Genomic DNA, 14,108 nt, shown 5'->3' with positions numbered 1-14,108 from the left:
CAAAGGAAGGAACAGAGACACAAAGAGAAAACTCTCAGATCACTCAGGAGATGTGCCTTCAGTGGTCACATGTACAATCTGCACTGAGGGTTTCCTTGCTGAACAATCAAAAATCAACTAGAAAAAAGTCAGGGAACAGTGGAGCTGGCTGATTATCTGCATGTACTAAATGCAAGGGTAAGCTGTGAAGAGCTGCAGAAAGATTTCACGAGGTGGACTAATTAGAAGATGAAATTCAGAATACATGTATGGTAAAATTGAGGCCATGGAAAACAAGTTTACATACCTATTGCTACTCTGCAATGAAAGTGTAAGGAATCGTTAGACAAGGAATAGAGAACAAAACAGACGTGACAGCTCTGCATAACAACTAGACAAAAAAATCATGAAGAAAATCTGTTGAGGACTAGTAACACACAGAAATTGTCTCTGGTAATGACACAGACCCCCGAACCACAGAGAAAGTATGAAATCAGAGGCCAGCTATGCCCTTCTCTATAAGCGTCAGGTCTTCCTCACCAAGCAGCAGAGTGGTTTGAGTGGTGGGACCAGAGCGGTTAGCATTGTAAGCTCACAGTTACCCTCAGAAGCTGGATCTGCTCAGTGACCTCCAGCCAGCAGAATGGTGCAATGCCACCCTTTTCCTAGCAGAGAGGGACTGCTCGTACAGTACGGTTCTCAGGCCACAGCCTGCTTCACCCCTTACACTGAAACAAAGGAAGAGGGAAGAGTGCAAATCTTTCTTTCCCTTCCTTCCAACCAAGAGATAGTGACTGATTTTGGGCAAGGACTTTTGTGTCTATGCTGCCAAGAGACAGCACTACCTTCAGACAGGGTTCCACATCAATGGCTTTGCCCAGTCACCTTAACGAGGTCAGCACTTATTGCTCACACGCTCCAAACTGAAATCGAGATTATAGCAATGGTGGAGCACATTTTCTACCCTCCTGTCAGTTAAATGTACAACTAGAAGCAGAGAAATTTTGGAGGTGAAACTCTTCCACATGAAGTGCAAAAACTAAGCAAGCACCCTCGTATCTGGTGTGGGACAACAGTGCTGGGGAAAATTTTAAGTTTCAGAAACTAACTTTTGCCAACATAGCTGTGATAATGGTATCTGTAAATACCATTCAGAGACAGTCTTTACTTCCTAAGATTGCACACAAGCCTGGAAATTTTAATTTTTTCTTTATCAGTGTGCTACCTTGTTGACCATCTTGTAATCAATTATTGCTATAAATGTTAGGTGAGCCATATGCCTTAAATGTAGGTGAGAAATGGTAACGTTGTTGGTCAAACAAGTCTTCATAGTACTGCAGACAAGACCTTTCACTCCCACCAATTCTATAGGTTTTAAAAGGACATCATAATCTGCCTGCAACTTACTGTGTACAGTAGATCCTCTGGAGTTACAGGACTGATGAAAATGGTACGGAGACACCGCAGGCAAGCTTCAATAAACTTCAAATCTGGTGACAGTAATCCTATAAATATAGAAAAAAACTACTATTCAGTTTCATTATCTTTGCTTATTTGAATACTTTAGGAACATTTAGTAATATAGATCCATACCTTGCAATAAGGCTGGGATAATATGGCAGTCTAGAAGGGATTTGACATTATTCTCTGTACCCATTGCAAGGCTTCCGAGGACCACTGCGCATTCCGTTCTCAGTTCTGTGCTGGAGGTTTCTTGCTGAAGTAAATACAGCAACCTGGAAACAAAATTATTTTTAGAGGAAAAGTCAAATGGAAGAGAACTTTTAAGTCTAGTAAAAAAAAAATAATCTGAATCCTGCTATGTAAAGATGAAGTCCTTAACAGAAAGATGAAGACCGAATGAGAGTGTAAAATGAACACCTTATTCATAAGAACCTTTTCGCACAGTGTGTACACAGGTTTCACTTGCTGTTACGGTAGAAAGATACCACACTGTTTTTTCTAAAAATGTTGTGTCACAGTATTGATATCCGGGATGAGGTCTTTCAGGATACCAGGAAGATCCCAAATTTCAATTAAAGGAAACGAGTCTGCAGTTTGATGTCAATGGAAAAGGGAACCTCATGCATCTTCCCCAACACCTGGGGACATGATTACCGCTATCGTGATGGTTGTTGTCTTTGGCAGTGATTTCTTCTGGGTCACTGTTGCAAAATAATTCCATCATCAAGCACAAGCATGGGGACTGAGAGTAATTCGAACACTGAAATATTATCATATATGAACATAAAGAAAGCCCATAAAAGTTTTATGTGCAGTAAGGCAGCTGAATTGCAGCTAAACAGGATCACTTCAAGTCTAAAACACATCTTGCCAAATGTATACCTTGGGTCTCAAGTCAATTTGGATTCCTTATACAGTATCAAGATACTCAGGAGCCCCTTTGAACATATTTTAGACTACATCAGTAGCACCTGAACCACAGCAGAGGTCACCGAACACTTTCAGGCTAAATTTGAGTCATATAAAGAGCCCAGAGAGCAACCAGATTCCTATCTCGTGTCAGCACAGAAGATCATCAATTTAAGATCCATGTGGTTTACAAGCTTAAATGAAAACTGTTTAACTAAGGGCTCCCACATCACATACAAGTCTGAGCCAAACTGTAACAGGTAAGATGACTTTGACACTGAGATACAATTCTCTCTGCATATGCGACTTACACAGTCACTTTTCTCAATTCCCTGAGCTAAGACAGAAATATTCTCCATTTAGTAACACGCTACTCTGTCTAGTTTGAGAAGTTCTCTCCTAAAGCCAAGCAATAACTGAAGCCTTCTCTAGGAGCAAAAAGGAGCCAAAAGCCAGCATCTACCCCACTGCTGAAGGGGACAGAAACAGTCACCCGGGCAAACAGATCCCTGAACAAAATGCCCCAAAAGCTGACTTCCTAAATCAAAGGCAAGGGAAAAAAATAGCTGGAAATACAGTAGCTAAATACAATTCAGGTACATGGGACTAGAAAAGGCCACCAAGGGAAGTGCAAGCAGCCCCACAACAGACAGTAACACAGAAAAGTACCTTTAACACACACTCCAAATGTTTCCCACTTAACACAAGGCAGAAATTGCTTCTTAGAATCCCTTACATTTAAAACCTGAAGTAAAAGGCCAACAGACATAACTATGGCACGTCACTGGAATAAAACGATGAGATCAAAGGTCTCTCAATACCTATAAGCAGCACATTCATTAGGTAAAATTCAGACTACCCAGTTTATTTAGATTAAAAAATTTCTGACTATGACTCTGCTAGGAGGTCTGCTTTGTTCTAAATTCAGGTTTGACAGCAGCCAGAAAACAGAGGTATGCTATTATCACCCAGAGCACACATGTACCCTTTTTGATTTTGGAAATTAAAAATGAATAAATAAAAAATACTCAGGCACTTGTTCACAGTCCACATTTTTAAAGAACATGACGCCCCTGCTTAAGATGGATGCCTTATCTCCACCCTTATCAGCCAGCCATTCGACTTCTACCAAACCTGCAGAAATACTGAAACATGGCTCTGCCTGAACCACCATAACTCACTTTTGTAGAGCTGGAGAGCTTCAGGAGGTACCAAAAGGGGCTTTGAGCAACCAGGTCTAGTGGGAGGTGTCCCTGCCCAGGGCAGAGGGGTTGGAACTAGATGAGCTTTAAGGTCCCTTCCAATGCAAACTATTCTATGAAAAGTGCAGAACAGATACTCTAATATCTTCCCTAAGACATTTTCTTCTAATGTTTATATAGAATACAATTTCTTCCATTTGTCCCTGCACTTCTAAAAGCAATTAACTGATCAAAGCCTCTTTCTCAGATGTCAGTAATGGTATCCAGGCAATTATATCTAAATGAGGTAGGACAGCAAATCCATCCAGAGAGATACTTCAATGAACTCCAGGAACAACTATGCCTAGAAACCAAAAGTAAGGTCAGCTGGAGGCGTGATGTATTTTGAACAACTGATAGGGATTAATCTAGGAAAACCACGCAATATTCTAGATAAAGTAGAAAACTTTCAAGGGAAGTAGCTGCTGAACAATTGGTAACTACAGTGGCTTAGCAAGGAAGATGAACAGTTCAGACTTTCCTTTCTTTTGAAGATCATTGTGATGGGTGTGGTGCATCAGAGTTGTGCACTAGAAGACAGACTTGCATGATTTAGACCTCATCAATCCGGCCCGAACACAGACCTCACCGTTCGCTAAAAATAACAGGAATTTATTCTTTGACATTCCATCCCACTTACAAGTTGTCACAAAAAAAACCTCTGAAGTTCTTAAAATACCTGGGAAGGAGATGAAACTCAGCTGTTAGCAAAAGAACATTTTCAGCACTTCAGGCATGTGGAAAAAGAGCTCAGGGTAACGGTTCGAGTAATAGTACCGTGAATCTTAAGATACCTTTTATCAAAGTATATCAATAAATAAGAGCTTTAATTCTATCATGATTATCTGCATATTTATTACTAGTCCCTTTGCAAAACAGATGAATGCACTATTTGCTGGAATAATCATGATTTCTTATTCTACCTTGGAAGATGCTTGTCTCCCAGTTCATTATAAGAAGGCCTGAAAACCATACCATGGAAACACATGCGATGAATATACAGACGAAGGTACCTCTGAGGCGTATTATTTACTGCTGGCTTACAGAATATTGAATAAAAAGTTAATGCATGCATAGAGGTTGACCTCTGAAAGCATGGGAAGTCCCAGTGAGCATCAGTCCCAAACTGTAAACTGAATTAAAGTATGAGAATAGATCACGCAAGATAGGAAAACATACAAGTTTTTCAAAAACTGCTCTTCTTAACGCATTTTAAGCATTACTTTTCAAACAGCTTAACAGGACCCAATCACTGGCCACAGAATTTTCCAAAGCAAGAACTAAGTATCATTTTAAAAATACAAAATAATTTCTGTAAAATATCTGAAGTGACAAATTAAGTAGTTATGGACTCTTAGACAGGACTCAAAAATATGAGCGATTTTTATGATTGACTGGTAAAGAAATGTATCCTAAACTGAGATGTCACAGTCTCACTTCTGGAAGCAACAAGCTAATTCAAAACATCCAAAAGCTGTATCCAAGGGGCCTGGGCTAACTCTACTACCAAGCTAAAAAAAAAAAAAAAACCAAACAAACAAACAACACCCTAGAAAGCAAAGATAACTACTTCTGAAAAATTTCATACAAAGGAAATAGTGCCTGTCAGGCTTTTTAAAAAAGGCAAGTTGAGATATGCGATGGTAGGACTTAGCTTTGAACTAGACTAAGATGTTCCGACTACTTAAATGTCTGTAAAGGAGACAGTAACACAAACGCTCCACTGACACGGGTTACAGAGCAAAACACCCTTCTACTTCTACAGTATTATGGTGCTGCAAGCAGGGAAATAAGCTGCAAAGAAAGCTTTTCCTGAGACAAGGAGTCTCAGCTTACAGCTCTAGTAATTTATTTTAATCCTTACACATCTTCACTTACATTAATATTCTACGATTTGTCCTATATATATCACATAACTTGCATCCAATGTCGGAGCACTAGAACATGTAAGAGTAAATAAGGACAACGATCAAATTTTTCCTCACCTTTCCCATTAATGATCAGTTTCATTTGAAAATAATTCTTCCTACTCTACACTGAGCCAGTGCAGCCTGATTCAGCTTTTGAAAACAGGAACACCTTCATTCAGCATGTAACATTGCTAATCCTCTCCCTAGTTCTTACCCCAAGGTGTTACCAGCTCTCTAAAGTTATTCAATACCCGCGCTTTTAGAGTGACTTGAAGGATGCTGAAGTTGCTACAGTATGGCCTCTCCTTTTGTTACTAGACAAAAATGCCCACATCCAAGTGCATTAGCACTGTCAAATCTGCAGTCTGTATGAGCTAAATTTATTCTGGTTTTCCCCTGCAAGACCACTCCACAAGCCACGTAGCAAAAAATAAATACATCCTTTCTTTGCAGCCATTTACACTAGAACGTGTGGGATCAACACACAACCCCTGAAGCCCAACAGAGGTAAATTTGCACTAACAACACTCAAAACTTTTAACTTACACAGTGAATTACACCGATTCAGTTCAGCATTATTTGAAAGCACGATGCAGGCTCAAATACTTTAGAGGATGAGGTCAGCTGCCTTTTGTTTTACAAGAAATGTGTTAATAGGCATTATCTAAAGCAACATCTTCATTCAGTCTTGCTTTAACCATCTTACCACTTTGCTCAAAACCGACAGCTTATGAATGAGTTCATCATTGAACTGTTCATTCCATTTACCTTTATAAACCACTAACATGCAAACTTGATTCTGAGTCTTCCAGAAATTCCTGTGTGTAAAATATTTTTTCTGTGTTAAAACATCAGTGAATCAGACTATGACCCCCATCTGGGAAAACTACTCTTCATTTAGACGGACCAATTTTATAAGGTTTTTGTCTGAGGATGCTAAGCAACCTTAAAACAAAAATTAAGTTATGTTTTGACTTCTATTCACCTGCATTTTGAAATTCTCCATCGTACACAAAATGGCTACACTATATTCCCACTCCATTTGATATCACTGGCCAACAATCAGTATCTGCACATGAAAGAGGATGTTCAGAATACATTTTCAAATACGACTTTTTTTTTCTTTTTTAAAGATTTGACTCTTACAGCTCCTTAGGAACAGATACCATGAGATATCATAAAGCTACCTTTTAAGTTATGTTTTTGAACTTAAAACTCTAATAAAAATAGACAATTTTAAAGGTATCATTAGAAGTACAGCTTATATTAACTACTTCCTTTTTGCTAATAGGAAAGGCACAGAGATAGAGGGCTGCACAGCTTTTAAAAACAAAACCAGCTCCAATACAATTCCACTGACTGCGAATATGTGCCTTGACTCACATGTACTCACAGCTGGGTTAGAAGAATACCTTGTGTTCCAGTTATACATAACCCTCATGGTGAGGGGTATTCCTCATAAAGAGACATGTAATTATGTAAACAGGCTGACTCCTGACTTGCTTTGAAGAAAAAAGCAAGGACAACCACAGGAGGCCTATTAGGACCTCTGCTCTCCACCTCTTTCACCACTCTAGAGCAAAGGAAGCCTTTAAAAATACCAACATCGCAGATGAAGCTCCTTCACTTAAGTGCACAAACCACTAGGTCTGGGCAGAGATCCTTACCCTATGGAGTACGGGACACAGAAAACCCCAATGCAAAGTGCAGCCAGGAACAAGGCATCAGAAAACAACTGTGCCTTGCCCTCGTAAGGATGTCCACGAAGGTTGGACAAAACATCTCATTAATGTGCATGACAAACCTAGGAATATATGTCCAAATGTGCCGTCTAAGTTCTTGAAAGAAAGCTGGTGACATGCCAGAGATCACGAATGTTTCATAAGATGTGCGTAACTGATAATTAGTACACTTCTTACTAGCACCACCAGCAGCGGTCACGCAGTACAAGTTGATCTGAACACCTTACAACTGCGTAGTCAGCAGGTCGATTAGGTGGGAACTGAGGATCACAGAACCAGAGCTGGAAGGAATCTGGACAGACCCTCTAGTTACTGACCTTCCTCCAAGGCAGGATCATCAATCGTTAAGTGATTTGAAATTACCATCTTGCTTGTTTTTCAATACTTCCGTTGGTGGAGATCCATCACATTGTCACCATTGGAGCCTTTCAGCACTGCAAGGTGCAGATGTACGTACGTTTCTCTACTACTACGGGCCAGTCTCGCTCTCTCCTATGTCTGTGCTCATCTGTCCCCTTTTTTTAACTCAACAGAACAACACTTGCCTTTTTGTGAAAGTTAGTTTTTCTGCAATTATTTAGCCGAAGCAGTTTTCCATGCAGTCACACAAACATCAACACAAGAAGTGGTACCAGGATACGATCAGAAGCACAGAGTGGGGGTTCTGTTAGATAACGTCTCTCAGAAGAGGAGACCTGTAAAATCAACTTGGCTTTTCACCTGCACCTTTACATATAGAATCATAGAATCTTCATGGTTGGAAAGGACCACACACACACACACAAAAAAAAACCACAACAAACCCAAAAACCCCAACTGCCTCAGTCAGAGCCACTACCAAAGGCATTTCCATTAGTGTGACAACGTCCTAATCCCAAAGCAACAGAAAGAGGAGATGCAAGCCATAGAAACTGCAAGTCTAACAACAAAGGTTTTCAGACAAAGGAAGGCAAGAAAGGAGTTGCTACTGAGCACTGAGGGATTAGGGACAAGTTTACTCCAAGAAATACTAATTTCAGAGAAGAAAGACGCCAAGCAAAAATACAGACAAAAACTCAAAACCCAGGCATGAAGCTTGAAGGTCCATTTGAAACTAAGTCATCACCTCATCAGATTAGGTTTGAAAAGGAAGGTAGCATTAGGACAACAAGGTGCTAGCATGTGGCAAATTCACCAACCCTTCTTTAAGAAATAAACCCCTATCTGCAAAAAAACCCAACTCCATCTCATCCCTGTGCTTACAGAGCACAAGTGCGTAATGGTCAAAAAAGATCGTAATTATTTTGTGCATCACTAAGCATACCAGGTGTCTCTTTCGGGAAAGAGATACACAACACATTTTCTTCTGCGGTTAAATGACATCTTGTGCCACAACGATTCATATAATGATTACTGACAGACCTATGGCTTTTTGAACAATCAAACCAACCCTTCTTCAGAAATAGTAGCTTCCAGATTTAAAATGTTTTTTGTTCGCCAGAATATCAACTGACCAAGGGAAACCTAACAGATTCCTCACCTTCTGTAAAACACAATTTCACTAACCTAAAAAGTATCTGAAGTCTAGGGAAAAAAGTTACAAAACCTAAGTCTGATACTCAAAATTGGCATAGGTTTTTTGGAGCTTAAATTATTTATGGCTTTTTTTTTGTTCCTCCCAGCTTGATTTCTGAACACTCTTCATTCCCGTCAGTGGGAAAGATCCTATCACACATATTAAGACAGGTTATCTGGCAGATCAAAGTCCAGTTTATCACCCAAAACAGAAAAAATAATAATACTGCCAGCTTCATATCTGTCACTTCACTAACATTTCTAGAGCTGCTCTTTCTCTAGGCCTCAAACTATAGATCTTTCGTCACATGTCTGCAGGAGCGACCACAGGCATGCTTCATCCCCGCTTGCTTACAAATGGTTCACGTTTTATTCTCTCTAACAAATGGTGGTGCACGGACAAATTGAATGAGATGTCTTCTCCTTCTTCCATGTCATGAAAGTAACTGGCTGCTCCCTTTTCCTCACAGGAAAGCTTACGTGGTGAATCTAGAAATCCCCCAAAGGTGCAGTTCTTCATGTTATTACTGTATTGAATCCTGGGTTTGCATGATTCACCAGAACTGGCAACCCTGCAATATTCGTCATCCTTTATCAAAAAAGACAATCCCCAGCTACTAAGAATTTTTTACCTTTTTAAAATTATTTGTTTAACAAAGAAGATGAGATAATAAACTTTCAGATACAAAAATAGTCACATTTACCATCAGTCACTCAGATAATAGAGAAAAAAAAAACAACATAGAGGTTAAATATTTCTCATAGCAGTTTCCACCATTCATTGTCCCTTTCCCCTTCACAGTACCAGAAATTTTCCAACAAGAGAACTCTTTTTTGGTGGTTACCTTAAGACTGGAAACTAGAAAACATTCAAAAAATTATCTGCTGTCATTGCTAAATCTAATCGTGTCTGTCTAGTAACCCAGGCTTAGGCTGTAGGGAAAAACTGATTAAATAGTTCAACAGCTTTACTGCCCCGGGTACAAAGAGAAAAAGTCATGTCAGATCTATACACGTCAACTCCTAATCCATGACTGTGCTGTTCCTTCTTTACCAAAGTTCAGCATCAGGTCCATGCACCAGTGCATACCTCCAAAGGTGGTTCAGAGAACCTCTGTCTAAAACCATGTTGGGATAGCGCTGGGGGGTTCAATACTGCTATGTCTAATCCTAGCCAGGCAGTAATTAAAGAGGTTGGCATGACCGTGTGCCCCAAGCACAACATACATTTGCACAAATACATCTTTCATGCATAATTTCAGCATATAAAGTTAAATTAAGAAATTAAGACTTTCATTGAAACCATACCCTCATTTTTAAGGGACGGTTTCCTTATACTAGCTAATGATGCATTTAGAGCCAAATATTCAGGCAAGTGCTAATACATCCTGTCCGTACAGGAGATGGTTCTGCCAAGCAGATACTTGCATTCCTACAGTTAAAGCATGGCCAGTCCATTAGGAGTAGCATTATAAAAGACACTAATTAAAAGAACTTCTGGAATGAGCGCCTAAATTCAAGGATAACCCCGAGGAAAAACTAGACTTATAAAGGCAGTTCTTCATTAAATCACATTACAGAAGCACAGAATAGATGATGTTGGAAGTGACCTCTAGAGGACAAGTAGTCCAACCCACTGCTCAAAGCAGGATCAGCTGGAGCAGGTTGTGCAATATTCCAGCCATGAGGCCAAGCTTTCCAGGACACAAAATAACAGACATACTTTCTTGGTGTTAAATTAAAGTCGTACTTGCTACATGGACAAGCCTCTTTATTCCTAAATACCCAAAGATAGGGAGCTTGTTGGTTATCTTCTCCGGTAAATGAGTTAACTAAGAATATTACCTGACATTTATCTGAGTAACTCCAAGAAAAGCCGAAAGTAACAGGGTGGTTTTTCACTCCGCAGTCCTGCAACTCTTCTCACAACAGTCACCATCCCAGTAAGAAAGCATTCAATATGTAAGGGTGCTCTTCTGCTAAGCTCCATGCAGGATCAATATTAACATCATGGGTCATTTACGAATTTGTAATACCATTCATTTAAACAAAGAATTGATCAGGATACTTCTGAGCTATGCAAAACCATCCTGCATAAGTTTTATTTTTAATTCTCAAAACAAAAGGAACACACACTCAAACGTTTCAAACACTATCACAGATATGTGTGATTCTACACATACAATTCCTCTACTTACTTATCAGTATGTCAGTTTTAGTTTTTCCAGTATTTGCCAGTCAACACTGCATGCAAAATCTTTTCTTCACAGATAGTTTTCTTGTGTTTAATGTAGACGTTAGCCTATATAAAATCCTTTTCCTTAGCTGAGATGTTGGGGTGTAACAGAACCTTCCAGCTAATAGAGATATCTTCTCATCTTATTAGCAAGTTACACAGTTATCAAAGCAGCAGTTTATTTTTGGCAAACTCTAAAGAATACTACCTGAAAGAATCTGATTATGTTTAACAATAAATTGAAACATAAAATTTTGTGGGTGTCCATGCTGCTGTGCTCACAGCCCTAGAAACAAGTGAAAACCCCAACAAAAACAACTAGTTTTCACTTCCACAAACAGCCTGACAGTATGCTTTGCAGAATTCAAGTTTCAAATGATGGAATAGATAAGAGTTCATCAGCATTCTACATGTCATTTAAAACGTGCTCCAGAGAAATTCAAAAATAAAAACACCCCAACAGTTAAACATAACCCCTAATAAATGCCTTAGGGAAAGGTGAAAATTAACTATATAAAGTTCTTTGAGGTGCACCTACCTAGAGATAGGCCTTTAGCTTTGGGAAGTACACTACCACGTTACAGCTCCAAACAACTGACTTTACGCCTCAAGACTCTGGAGAACAATCAGCTGGAAGTTAGAAAATCATTTTTGGTAAGTGACAAGAATGATTTAGTGCTTTTGTTAAAGGTCTTGGATGGTTAGGTTTAAGATTTGATTTAAAAAAACTCTGTATTCATTTTGCAGCAAAAGAATAACTAAAGCTCTCAATGAGAGCCTGGCTCTGAAGTGGATTAGACTTTAAATTCCCAGTAATGATTAGATAAGCAATAACTTGATTCAGCTAACATTTTTGATAAATTAGCAGAGGTCAGAGCTTTAACAGGTAACCATGATGTACAGAAAGACACAGCTATGCTCTGCTGACTGGAATTTAACATGGCCTTCTCTACGCTCTGCCATCCACCAGATGAAGGAAGAGAGGAAACGTGTCACAGGCTTGAAAGGCCCCATCATTGACTGGATTACCAACCACCTAATACCATTATCTTTCAGGGTACCAAGAAAGTGGTCCACAGACTTGCAAAACAGAGTTATCAAGAACCTACTTGTGTTCATTTCATTACATGTTTTTCTTTTCCAATTCCACCTCTGTAAGCCAGAGGCTTTAGACTGTTTACTGCAGAATTCAGAAAGAGTTTAAGAGCAACAAGTTTTCTCCACAACAGAACCTAAACTACTCACTAATTCGGTGGCCTTAAGAAGTACCTGATGTGTCGTTTGTGGGAAAGTTTATAAAGGAAGCCCCAAGGTACCACAGAGCAGGGAGGGAAAGACTACTTAGTTTCTGAGTTGTGTCAAAGAACGTCAAGGTATCTGGGTGGTCCTGGCAACCATTGAAGTGAGTCTTTAGTTCCCCTATGCCTTAGGTGTTATTAAGTGGCAATGAGCATGATGACAATATGATTGTCAACCTGGACTCCACAGTAAACAAGCGTTTTTCTAGCCTCTATGACAAACTTCACCAGAAAGGGGCTTCAATTATAACTCAGAGGACTGGGAGCCAGCAGCACTACAGACTGACTGTCACTAAACAAACACTGTTTCATTAGCCAGAAGTCCTACCAAGATGACTTAGAAAAGAACAGTTTACATTTGAACTGAGGACTCAATCATTTTACTGAGATTTAGGAAGTAAGAGCAACTGACAAAAAGCCTTAAACACTGAACTTGGACTCTGAAGAGGTGTCTGACATTGATAGGCACAAGAGCTGCAGTATTTGTTCTAATAAAACTGTCATGTGAAGGGGCACACTGATAACTAGTATGGCCTTCCTCATTTTCTGCTATCCCTTGTGTGGGGTAGAAGGAAAAAAAACAACCAGAAAATTGAAGGACAGTACAAGTAGTAAACCATTTTTAGGCCAGGCTGACTTTTTGTTTTAAGTTGGCCTGCCACTGAAGGAACTTGATATTATGGCATTAAAATACCTTTTTCCCCCCTGAACTCTAGAAATTTTATTTTCTGGGACTGCTAATAGAAAGTAACAGTTTCAAAAAGTAAAATTTCTGCAGTCCTGAGAGAGGTGCCCAAGGCCAGCATTTCATGACAATATAAAGTAATAACTCTAATTCTGTAGAGAGGAAGAGATATAAAAAATCATTTCTTAAGAAACAAAATCCACATACAGGCTGGCTACATTTATATTCTCAACATCTAGGACTGTGTTTGTGTACATGTTTGTAAGGTCCTTAACACTTCTTAGTTCTTAAGTCCAGACATGGCAATTCTGCAAGCTTTCTTCAATGAACTTTGGGTTTTTTAGCACCCTCTTCAGAACAAATGGTCAAGAAGTGACCATAGGTCAGACTGAACTTCAAAGGGACAAAAAAATTCACTTAAGGTACAAATATATCTCCCTTTCTAAAGATGACACCACTAAGCAAGTCAGCTCGCAGATGTAGGAGGCCACTGGCCTAGAAATGACGGTGATTCAGCCATTCTTCCCCAGCATTTTCTTCCTGTACGGAGACCTTTGAAGGACTTTGCCTTTCTTTCCAACCAAGCAGCAGTCTAATATTTTAAAATAATAGGGTTACTTTATACCTAACCAGTAGTACTTGGCCCAATTTCAAACAAAAAATACTTCCTAGACTTGTTTCCAAACCTCCTATGAGTCTGTTCTAATATTTGAACATACTGTTTTCTCTTCCACTAAGTGACAGAAATCTGAAGGGGTTCTTTGGGTCTAAAGGGTCTCCTCTGAGACCTTGCTGAAGAAATACTTATGGAAGAAGAGAGAGGCAAGAAATGAGTAAACAAGACGTTGAACCACAGGACAAAGCATCAGAAGAATTCTTACAATCCCCATGCCATTACAGAAGAGAATCAACTTCCCCCTGGGAGACTGCAATCTAACTCTGTGAAAAGAAAACTGTTCTCCTCATTAACTTTGCAGAGGAGATTCAAAATGAAGAACGCTAGCTTGCTTACTACTATTCAGAGAAATGTTTGACTTTGTAGATTGGAATTCCAAATGTTTCAATACTCCAACGGCTTCAGTGGCCATTT

At 39.4% G+C, this 14,108-nt stretch overlaps 1 protein-coding gene across 9 annotated transcripts in view; it reads right to left on the bottom strand.

Annotated features, from left to right (window-relative positions):
• Window positions 1-14,108, bottom strand: part of ARMC8 (armadillo repeat containing 8) — a 74,943-nt gene that overhangs the window by 42,694 nt on the left and 18,141 nt on the right. For all 9 annotated transcript variants that reach the window (XM_074592000.1, XM_074591996.1, XM_074591994.1 and 6 more), the window contains 2 exons: window positions 1,573-1,715; window positions 1,387-1,484 (listed from right to left, as the gene is read on the bottom strand). In XM_074592000.1, coding sequence (XP_074448101.1) covers window positions 1,387-1,484; window positions 1,573-1,715 — 241 coding nt within the window. The remainder of the gene's footprint in view (window positions 1-1,386; window positions 1,485-1,572; window positions 1,716-14,108) is intronic.

The sequence above is a fragment of the Larus michahellis genome, chromosome 6 (assembly GCF_964199755.1).
Source record: "Larus michahellis chromosome 6, bLarMic1.1, whole genome shotgun sequence".
Classification (NCBI taxonomy): domain Eukaryota; kingdom Metazoa; phylum Chordata; class Aves; order Charadriiformes; family Laridae; genus Larus; species Larus michahellis.
This window is presented reverse-complemented; position numbering and strand designations above follow the sequence as displayed.